At 45.7% G+C, this 12,016-nt stretch overlaps 1 protein-coding gene across 4 annotated transcripts in view; it reads right to left on the bottom strand.

Annotated features, from left to right (window-relative positions):
- LOC119394047 (facilitated trehalose transporter Tret1) overlaps positions 1 to 12,016 on the bottom strand; it is a 53,439-nt gene that overhangs the window by 11,530 nt on the left and 29,893 nt on the right. The window contains exon 1 of one of the 4 annotated variants that reach the window (XM_037661266.2): positions 6,720 to 6,930. The exons of 2 other annotated variants lie outside the window; for them this stretch is intronic. In XM_037661266.2, coding sequence (XP_037517194.1) covers positions 6,720 to 6,738 — 19 coding nt within the window. In that variant the 5' untranslated portion in view covers positions 6,739 to 6,930. Of the gene's footprint in view, positions 1 to 1,595; positions 1,614 to 6,719; positions 6,931 to 12,016 lie in introns of those variants that run through there. One more of the 4 variants, XM_037661267.2, reaches the window with a different exon arrangement.

Here is a 12,016-nt window from a genome sequence, read left to right on the forward strand (position 1 = left end):
GATAGGTTCCTTGTCATCGTCATTGCTAGACTTGCTGAGCTAAAAAGGAGGCGGCGTTGCCGGGGTTCGTTTCCCTCATTACGACATATTTCTACCGTGAAAGTGTCTCAGAAACGCGTCCGTGTTTACAATGAAGTTTTATGCCATTTAACTATGACCTTCACACAAATGAAACAGTCGGTAAACCTCGCAACGTGGCTGCAGTTGGTAAAGGAGATTCTCCGCTTTGCAGATGAGTACTGTGGCAAAGCAACAAGACTTGGAATTGAAAGCTGGATTTGTTAGAACCCAAAGATTTGAGCAATTTCCAGCATTTAGGGGGGTCAAGAAGCACATTAGAATAAGATAACACTGTTCCTTCGTACTTGCTTCTTGTAGGATATCTCTGTTTCTCGGCCAGCACTGCCAAACTCTGTAATGTTGGCAAAACCAGGTGGCCTCCAGCCTACACGAACCACGGGATTTGGCAGCCACCGCCCTAATGCTCCGGATTTCAGCTGCTGATGATCTCCTCCTCGCATCTCAGATCTCTCATAACATCAAGCGTGGTATGGCTGAAGGGCATCGCCCGTCCCAGTTCGTCCCCAAGTGTCGCCCTGCCATTGTGTTCTCTAGCTGGCCACCATGCACTCGTGGCCTTCACAGAGTTTAAATCTGGGCATGAGCCCTCCTTTCCTCTGCTCTTTCTTCGGACCGCGTGCGCGCGTGTTCTGGCTGAAGCAACGTCAACTTGGAATGGTGCCCGCGCCTCGGTGTCTGGAGCGGCCGCTTCCACCGACGCCGTCGCGGGACTCCCGGGTGCTCCCCCGGTCGATTACGACACTGGAACGGCTCGCTATAAAGCGCGTGTGACGGCCGCACGTATTCCCTGCGTGTTATCGTCTGACTCTGGCGAGACAATCGTGTCGCCGAACCTTCGATGACGCACTGACTGGCGAGCGTGCGGTTTCATCGCTTCGGCTTACTCGTGAACGTGCACGTGCGTTGCTTACGAGTACGGCTCCTCACGTGCGGTAGGACGGACAATCGCGCTCGACAGTAATTCGTCACTGTGAAACTAGAGCGCGGAGACGTCAAAACAGGATGAAATATGATACACGTAAGCGCTCAGTGCCAAGTTTTTCTGATTGAACGATTGATTAAGCGAGTGAGTGAGTGAGTGAGTGAGTGAGTGAGTGAGTGAGTGAGTGAGTGAGTGAGTGAGTGAGTGAGTGAGTGAGTGAGTGAGTGAGTGAGTGAGTGAGTGAGTGAGTGAGTGAGTGAGTGAGTGAGTGAGTGAGTGAGTGAGTGAGTGAGTGAGTGAGTGAGTGAGTGTCGCACTTCCTTAGGCTCCTGTGTAACAGTAGTTTCTCGATTGTTCTCGATTGTTCACTTCCTTGCTAATGAAGTAGAACATTCGAGCTGAGCTGTAACACCTGGTCGTGGTAAGTAAATTAAGAGGTAAAGAAGTTCTTGGTGCGCTCATAACTTGTGCTGACGTCCTAAAAAAATCTGTCTCCAGTCTCGGATTAAAAAAAAGGAGAAAGACAGGTTACATAAAACAAAAGGCCAGAGGTAGGCCTCCCGATGTACGGATACTGAAGCGCTGTACTCACCACCAGTAGTTCAGGCTCACTTAAATCAGGAGGTAGTTCTTAAAAAGTATTGAGAAACGATGACGTGAGAACACATCAAAGACTTGCGTCGAGAGGAGCCCTGTGCTCATGAGAGCGGGAGAGAGATACGATGCACACTAGGAGAACAAAGCAAACACAGTAGATGCCTGTAGATGTGAGGAGACGATTGATCACATCCTATGCCACTGCCCATACTACCAGACTCAACGACGTGTTCTAGAAGCCAAAATATATCGCTTGATGCATGAATACTGCCAGAGAGAACAATTTCCTGGAACCTTGTCCCTACGGTTGTGCTACTTGGCCCACGGTTGTGCTACGAGAGCCCTGTTGTGCTACTTGAGGACCACCAGACTTGCCGGGCGTTTGTGAACTACCAGCGCGAGTTCGTGTTGCACTAATAGAGTGCACACTAAATGTTCACTTCTTCTTTCTCTTGTTATTTTTTATTTTATCTATTATTCTGCCTTTCCGCAACCCACGTGTAGGGTAGCCAACCGAACCAAAGCTTGGTTAACCTCACTGCCCTTTCCCCTTCGTCTCTCTCTCTCTCTCTCCACACCCACACACACAAACACGCACACAAACGCGCGCACACACACACACACACACCACACACACACACACACGCACGCACGCACGCACACACACACACACACACACACACACACACACACACACACACACACACACACACACACACACACACACACACGCGCGCGAAATTTACGGATGAAAGTTTAGTTATACTTCAAGTGCTACGTTTACATTTGTATTAACAAGGAATTTTTACGAGTTAATTTATTTGCCTTAACGCCGCTTATCGCAAAACAAACAAACAAACAAACGGACTTAAGATTGAATGCGTTAGTGCCGAAGTTCTGAATCCCGCATTTGTTATTAAGCACGGGATTCTATGAACTGCCTTGCCCCACAGTTGCACGAGCGCCAAAACAATGGGTATTGTATTCATCTGCCGCGTGAGATGGGCGTGTAAGGCTGACTGTCCACACAGCGCGTTCTGCCTCTGAGGTCGGGGGCGTCAGTATTACGTACTGTTGACGTACAGCCTGGAGCTTGTTGACTTCGTGCCCCGTTTCATTTTCATTATGCTGCTGCTGTTACTATACACGTATACTGTCACATAGCCTGAAAACCTGAGGTCCCTTGCGCAAAGCTTTGAACAGATATGTCCGGATGACTGTTTTTATGTCCTTTATAAAATGTCTATGACCTGGACAGTGAATATAATTACGCACTAAATCACACGTTGCACTGCAATTAAATCGTACGCATAGTATCTAGCTCTGTAACATTTAATTAACGACTCCGCTGGAATGTTCACTACACAAGAACTCCAAGATATGCGTCATTTAGATGTGAACACATCTATTTCCAGTTGTAATTATTTCTCCTGGCCTACCGGCATTATAAGACACGTTTGTTGCTGCGTTACAGAACATAGTCATTGCACACACACACACACAAAAAAAAAGATATTTGCAGGAGAGGCACCCTGCCCATGGGCAAGCTGTCAACGACAGTTTACCGTTACACCTGAGAGGCGGCAACGTAATAGACCTTATTTGACACACCGGAGATGAACTGCGTATGCAATGTTCTGCAATAAAATATTTTTTTTTGTCTCGGCTGCACAGCAGCCAGCTGCACAGCTGCACACTTGTATATCTGGCCCGACTGGCCGTGAACTTGTAACGCTTTGCGACATGGCGTTCTCACATAGAGACACAACTTACTTTTTCCATTTCTGTGCACTACTGGCAATGAAGAGATCGAAAACACTGAGCTAATGGTAAATTAAGTAGTATTGTTGCCTGACGTTCTTAATGTAACTTCTGGTTCAATTAGCTTGTTACACAAGATCGCTTTGGTGAAGGCAATACCGTGTTTAACGAGACATTGGACGTGGAGTGTGGCGGCAGGAATTTAGAAATATCTTTTACCTTTTAAGAATGCTCACTATCAGCAGATAACTATCGCATGCAATTTGAGTGGGTCATTGAATTCAGTTTATGGCTATACCATTACTGACCTTCCAATAGTTAGATAATTATTTATTTTTTAATTACAATTATTTGCAATATAATATGCAATAATTTATGTTAACGCTTACACATGCTTTAAATTTAGTCTCCAGAACCGTGTCATCAAATTATGTTAGTTTCACGCTTTTAGAGACAACCGGCCATAATGCGCGTCGCAAAGTGGTTTCATCACCAATCAAACAAAAGTGCGCTCAGTGACCTGTCAAGCTCGTGTCAGCGTAACTTTTGCGTTCTTCAAATTCGGTCGGCGTGTTCCCATACAAATTCTTTGCCGTTATCAGAGTACCAGAGTCACGCGAGATTCCACGACGCGTTATTCGCTGAGAAAGTTCTTTACATTTTATTACCGGCATACGATCTACGGACTCAGCTGTAACGATCATTATACGCGGAACGCCTTTCGACATGCACAAAATGTATATGCTAATCTGTACCTCGATAACTGCCTGCTGCGCGACGCTTACGACTTTGCTGCGGCTGTCGCCAACGCACCTCGACGCCGAATGCTCGCATTCTTTCGTTCGCTCGTTACATCACATTGTTGCTTGCGACGAACAGATAAGGGCAATAAAATGAGCTGTATGTGGCACTGTAAAAAAGTGTGTCAAGGATACACCTGTTTACGAGCCAACGTTGAAAATTAAATTCTGAGGTTCTGCATGCTAAAACCGTGATGTAATTATTCGGCATCCGTAGCGGCAGACTGCAAATTAATTTTGAGCGATTGGGGTACGTTACCGTGGAACGCAGGTGTTCCAAGAACACAGGTGTGCTTGCATACTGACCCATCGGAATGCAGCAGCCGCGGCCGGAAATCGAAACCCGCGTCCTCTAGCATAGCAGCGCGACACTTTAGTAGCTATAAGTCACAACGGCGAATATGCAAGGGACGTATGAGCTCGGAAATAAATATCTGTGCTTTAACGTCTTGCGTTGACCGTACCAACCTTGTTTTTCTAGACCTAAAGCGACACCACAGCTACGCTTTATGCTTGGGTCGTAGACCTCAGAGCACTTAGCAATAGCGGAAATCATGTTAACGTGTGAAGCAGCGCACTGAGACAAGGCATAAAAGGAACGAAACGACAGGACAGAAAACGACGTTCCTTTTGTGCGTTGTCTCAGTGCGCTGTTTCACACGTTAACATGAACTATCACCAACTGGCCCAACTGTCAACTTTTACTGAGATTAGCGGAAATAACCGAGCACCAGCTGCGCGAGAAACATTTTAAACGTAGGGAACGGGTTATACATTGAAGGATATCGTTCAGTCTGAACGGAAAAGTAAAAGAAGAATGAAAGAAAGCGAAAATTAGGGATACGATTTTCGTCTCTTATTTGCTACTTTTATTTCTAGTTGTCGAGTCGGCGGCCACACTTCGGCATTAAAGTGTAGATTCTTTTATCTTACACTGGAACACTGAGATGCTATAGGAGGTGTATAAGCAGCATTCAATGACCACGTGGTTTCCCCCAAAAGAGTAATTCGACATCTTTGCAAAAAAAAAAAAAAAATGGAAGAGCACCATTTTCTAATCCTTCCCCACATCAACTGCATAAACTGCCAAATTTTATTTCATACCCTTCAGCTTTTCTTTACTTGTGCTCTCTACCTGTTTTCCTGATTGTAACAATAGGGACGCAGTGTTGAATTATTGTTACATTTCCTATCAATGTTGTCCGTGCCATTCAAATAAAAATAAATTTGCGCAACCTGACGCCTCACCCTTTCCTTTCACAAACACACACACACCTTACGTAATGCCCGACGGCCCTTAATAACAGTAAACACCGGGATATTTCTGGCCCATTTCATCGTACGGTCGAAAGCGAATATTGCGACTGTAGCATCGATGTGTCAAACGCATGAGAGGCCTCTTCCCTGCATGTTCCATGAGTAGAGGACTTTATATAATTTTTTTAAAGATTGTCGTGAATGACTATCTCTCGCGGTTCAGGTGAACATTTAAATGCCACAGCAAGAAATTCCTACATACAACTTCACTTCAAATATGTGGTATGGAAAGCTCTAGCGTCCGTAGCAAAAAAAAAAGAAAAAAAAAACATGGTTATATATGATATGCACATAAAAATTCTCGTATGATCACATCTTTCCTACAAACAACTTGCTTTTATCTCTCTCTCTCCTGCCATACGAACCTAGCTTGCGTGATTTTCTCGACGTACGATTTGTGTGTGTTTTAAATTTGCAGGCACTCCGTTGGCACAAAATATATATGTTTTGACCATATACGTACTCTAAGGAAAAAAGAAAGAGTCTTTTCACTCTTCTTTGGGAGTCCTGACTTGCCACGTATATGACTCTCTTTTTGGCTTCACGACTCTCCGACGAGAATAGAACAATCTCCAAAGAGCGTTAACGTGTCTCTTTAAAGAGAGTCATATACGTGGCAAGTTAGGACTCAAAAAGAAGAGTCAAAGGACTCTTTTTCTCTAGAGTGATACGTGAAAACGCGCAGCACGATAGGGTGAAATTGGGAGCACATGTGGGCCAAGTGAACTGCAGGTGTGTTTCAATCTTAAGCATACACCCATGGGAGGTTAGAAGGAAGACATGCGCCATAAAAACAAGATAATTCAGAATAACCTCCGTGAACATATATCAAAAATTGTATTTTAGAAACACTTAGTAATGTGATTTTAGTAGGTTTTTACAAGAAATTCTCTGGCCGAAGAGCAAAAGAAAAAAAAAAACTGCAATTAGGATTATTTATCGGCCCACATGAGCACGCGATAATAATGGTGGCCGAAATATTACGCCCACAAAGCTATTATACGAATGAAAACAACGACTAAAATGAAACGCTATCAGCCTTATTTTTAGCGAGTGACTGATGATGCCCCAAGATTGCTGTTAAAAAGACGGGCTAATTAAATGGCAAAATAAAGTACGGTTACGTGAACCGCACCCAACGTGACGAATTAAACTATTGTTCTCCAAGCTTGCGCTAATTACTAGGTCAATCTACTGCCGCGCTTACTAATTAATCGAATAGGATAGGAACGACGTCAAACTTTTTTCTCCGGCGATCATCGCAGCCTTCCACGTTGCTCCGTCGGCGAGTTCGTCCCGAGCAGCTTTGAAATCCGTGGCAGGAATTAAAGAGATACACTGCGCTCATCGAGCGTTGACTCGTCTAAATAACGGATCTGCATGGCTGTTTTACGAATTCTCTTCCCTGCGCTACGACGAAAGCTGTGGGGGCAACCCCGAGGTCTGCAGTTCAAGTACCGAGCGCACCTGCCCCCACAGCGCCTCTAAATGTGACGTGCGGACCGCCCGCTGTTCCCACACCGCGTGTACGGAGTCGTGGGCTGACTTCAGCGAGCGCGAAGCGTCGGGTGGGGACGAAGCCCGGTCGAGAAAGAAGAATGCTACGTCACAGGTTGCAAAGGGAACGTCGAGAGCGTTGGGAAAGCCAAAGAGAGGATGCGAGCTTAACATAGCGGGCAAGAAGCGCGAGTCGAAAGGAGGAGAGATGCCAAGTCGGGCTGCGTGACTCGTTGCGTAAGCAATACTTGCCCTCCCGTTTTTCGTTTTCGTGGTTACGGCGGGCTCTCACCCACTCCCTTCGCTACCCCTTCACCTGTAGCCCTCCCCCACCCAGTGGAGCCTCTCGCGCCTCTTTCGGTGACGTTAGCTGCGAGTTTTGTAACGCACCCGTCTCGGCCACGTGCTGCGAGAGGTGCGCGCGCCGCGCGCACTCATGAGCGAGCTGCGCCGTTCCGCATCGCTTTGACAAGCAGAAGCGAGGACACATTGTGATCCTATGTCAGGGCCCGCGCTCTACGCCCGCTGGTGCGACAGTCGGCGGCGGCGTTTGCTCGCGGCTAGGTCGACGCTACCCAAGTCGCCCTCGTGAAGTCGCCCGCGAGCTCTCTCAGTCTCCCTCGGCCTCGCTCAGCTAGAACGCGGTTTTTAAATGCGAAGCATTTCTTAGCGAACTTCTGCGACTTTGAGCGTATCTATCTATCTATCTATCTATCTATCTATCTATCTATCTATCTATCTATCTATCTATCTATCTATCTATCTATCTATCTATCTATCTATCTATCTATCTATCTATCTATCTATCTATCTAGCCGCCTACGACTTTGTGCTCTCCTGGTCGCTTGGTTAATCGAATGTACACCAAAATTGGTATGGCGTAACATGACTGTATGACGAACATAAATGACAAGTCATAACATGAAAATCATGACACGCATGTCATGTACAGCATGACTTACGTGCCACGCTCATGATGCGCTGACGGCCGTTGCGCTAGCTTGATATGCACCAAAACTGGTATCTCGTGACGTCACTGTGTGACGAACATAAGTGACACGAGTTAACATGAAAATCATGACACGCATGTCATGTACAGCATGACTTACGTACCCCGCTCATGCTGCGCTGGCGGCCGTTTCGCTTGCTTGATCTACCCCGGAATTGGTGACCAACATAAATAACACGAGTTAACATGAAAGTTAGGACACATGTCATGTACAGCATGACTTACGTACCACGCTCATGGTGCGCTGGCGACCGTTTCCCTAGCTTGATCTACCCGGAAGTTGGTATTGCGCGACGTTACTGTGTGACGAACATAGATAATAGGAGTTAACATGAAAACCATGACACGCATTTTCCTTAGTGACATACAAGAAGATGTATGCAGCTCTTTGCTGGCTGCTTCGCATTACATCGATTCCCACAATGCGTGGGATCTGCCGGCTTTTTTCTTTTTTGTCGCTAGAACGGTGCACTGCGTTTCAGTGACCTGTTCACTGCTTCTATATTTACTTCGTCACTGAATCAGGAGCGATGACAGAATAAGGACGCGATGTCCTATTCGCTACCGAAATATTGAGCAGTGTCAAGCCTCCTGCTGAAGGTAGGGCGAGGGGTGATGCGGCAGTAATGAGTGCTGGAACGCAGGAAATGCATTTGAGTGACATAGGCTGAAAGTTCCACGCCCAAGGTTTACAAAGGTAGAATTCATTTCGTTCACGTCGTATTTCTACGCTTTCAGCAGATTAACTCGTATCGATGACATCAGTTCCCACTATACTGCTTATCACATTACAGACATTACTGGACTTAAGAAACAAATATAATTAATCTTAATTTGATGCGGTCATCGCCTCGGGTTATCGACGGCTGAGCGAGAGCAATGACTCCAATGCTACCATGAACATCTTTTCATGGCGAAACTACCGAAGTGAATACCTTGTTGGCGTTTCAACGCGTGGCAAAAATAACGAAGAGAAAAAAAGAGAAAGAAAACTTCTGTTCTGAAGCATTTAAGTTCAGCATGCAATCAACAAGAGTTGTCTTTTATTACTCGCCATCTGTCGAACTGTTCTCTTTATCGCGTCAATCCTTCCTGCTGTGCCGAAAGCAGATGTTGAAATTACTGTATGGTACTGTTTTGGCAAAGCTCGCCAGCTGAGAATGATGGGAGAGGGAAATAAAGTAGGTAGTGACGTCTGTGCTTATATTTTGGTGGGCTCACGTAATTTCACGACAGCGGGGCTTTCAGCGGAAATTGTGTTATGTCACTACTTTGGTTTTGCTTGACATATATATATATATATATATATATATATATATATATATATATATATATATATATATATATATATATATATATATATATATATATATATAGTCTGCTGTTTCTGAACAAGTTCACGTTGCGATACCCCCCAGACGCGGCCGTTCTCTCTGCCTTGTTTCTAGTACGGAACGGCTAACGGCTGTTGTTCAGGAGCACCATGCATTAGAACGACGCCTTGAACATTAATTACATCGCCTGCCTGCGGTGGAACGTGACTGCTGTATAATGATGAGGAAAGTAACAGTTACATCTCTCAGTTCATCATACACCGCGACGTTCCGAAGGTTCTCTGCTCACGGACGAAATTTGCTAATGCAGAAGCCTTATATATTGCATGAATTTGAAAATCGGACGTTGTTGGCGTCACCACGAATGGCAAAAGAAGCCATAATAAATGTGTGGCTTGAGTCGCGAGCTGCGCAGCCACTCCGTATTTGCGAAAGCTTCAAGCCGAGGTGATAAAGAAGAAGCGTCAGGAGGTCTTCAAGAAAAACAGTTGAATTAAGAAATAAATTCATCTATGAACTTGCGTATGTGTCTTAATGAGACTTGCCACATTCGTTCTGACGTCACGTCGTAGCATGCGGAACAAGTTGTCGGTGAAGACACAGGAAACAATGTAAACGAATACACTTTATTTAACACCTAATAGTTTTCGTCTTAGGTCGTCTTAGCGTTAATTAAGGGACCCCAGAGATATTATTTCACCGAAGAAGCGACAGTGCCCCGAATGAACTTGAAAGAAAGAACTCGTGGAGGCAGCGATATCGTTCTTCATATAAAATATAACGGTGAATATGGACGACTATAGGTAGTATAGCACATGTAGCATGCCTTTTCCTCTAATTCATGAGACTAATAGGTAATAGGTGATTTGAAATAAGTGCAGCAGAGCGCCTAGACTGCCACTCATATTACAAACATGTGACACTGTTTTCAAAGTATACACCTCGTTGCGGTGCGGCGATCTGTGCTTTGCGGGAAGGTTTCGCTTACATTCATGCGGAGAAATTTCACAGCGCAGCGTTTTGTTGCGTAGTGATCATGTTCGGCGACGCGCGAAACGGCGTTTTATCTCAGGTACCTCATATATTGTCGCGGCTGTTGTAGCCACAACAGCATGATGCCGTGCGGCGCTCGCTTATTTGAGTGATGTCTGTTTTTCTTTCTTTTTGGTGTGTGATACATATCAGCTTACTGCGTCAGGTGTTGGTAACGCCTATGTTGCGGTTGGCATCGTTAAGCAACTGTAAGCAACTTGTCCTATAACACATGTTCGACTCTTCAAAGTATGTGTCTGCGTATACCATTTGCACATTTCTTGAGCGTCATTCCGCAACGTCTCACTCAATGTGAAAAAACTGCGACACAGTCATCTTCGTGCGCATGCTTCGCATAACATGGATTCTCATGGTACGTGGGATCTGCCATTTTTTTGTTTTTTGTTTGTTGCGAAGGTTCTCGTTCAGATTAACCGATATTTTAAAGCGCCACACATGTCATAATTCACAGGAGGTTTAAATAATCACAAGAACACCCATGAACAGAAGAAAAGAGCTGTATGAAGACAGTGTTCTCTCTTGTTCTCGCCCGACTGCTTGCTTCTCTGTAAGTGTTCGAGCACGTAGGAATGTTTCCGTTGTCACAGCTCTATCGAGGCGATGGTCGTGGTTTTGATGTTGCAGTAGGCGAGGCGGGGTTAGCCATCCCTACAAGGCCGGAGATTGTACCACCTGAGCATCCCCTGAAATGTCGGGGTCTATCACCGGGAGTTAAGAGCTCAGTGTCTTGCAGAAAGGCAATCAAATTTGTCGCGAAGAAAATTTCGACAGCGCGGGAACTACCGTTCTTCACGATGAACTATCAACTCGCTCAAACACTCACGTTAATCAAAATTCGTTGCACGCTTCTCCTAGTTGCCGCGGGCCCTTCGGGAAAAGGACATCTTGGAATGTCCGGTGGTTATAGCAACCCCTTTGCTGGCCGCGGACCATCGCTTCTCTTTCCCCGTGAAACTGCTGGCAAATTCAAGTAAAGTGTTAAATGTCACTGATGTCACCGCAGACTGCACAGAGCGGGGAAGCGCATCGCCCAGTCTGGAATGACCAAGCCGGGGTGTATGTGGGGTCGGTTCTGATGCGGTACAACAACGTCACTTGTCTCGAGCATGTCCGTGGATCCCACCTGCTTGATTTTGCATCTTGTCGATTGCCCTGACGTGATTGAGGATTACGTCTTTGTACATCTGATAAATCTTGCGAGCTCTTACTTTTGAGACACATGTCCGCGTTTCTCGTGCAAGAACATTAGCCTGTGCCCTCAATTCCAATTGGGGATGGGATGCACTGAAACTTTACATTAAGGCTCTTGCCAATCAGATGTTTAATGAGTGCCAGAAATTGCCGGCTTGTAAACTTTTCTTGATGTGAGCCGCGCTGCAGTCATTGTAGTGCCGCTACTGAGTCTGTCAAGCACTAGTTCATCTCGTGCAGAAGAGGATTACTTTATGATAATGCGGGCTTTTTACTAGTCTTTACGTTTCTAACATTCTTAGTCAGTGCACACGTGGCCCAATCTTTCTCATTAAATTTGTCTACAGTTTTCCTCAAAGCCAGCTCGAACTATATCACCTCCAAGGAGACGGAGGAACGACACATTATATGGTTCCCGATCACACGTCCCCCCACACCCCCGTACCCAACATCA

The sequence above is a fragment of the Rhipicephalus sanguineus genome, chromosome 5 (genome assembly GCF_013339695.2).
Source record: "Rhipicephalus sanguineus isolate Rsan-2018 chromosome 5, BIME_Rsan_1.4, whole genome shotgun sequence".
Taxonomy (NCBI): Eukaryota; Metazoa; Arthropoda; class Arachnida; order Ixodida; family Ixodidae; genus Rhipicephalus; species Rhipicephalus sanguineus.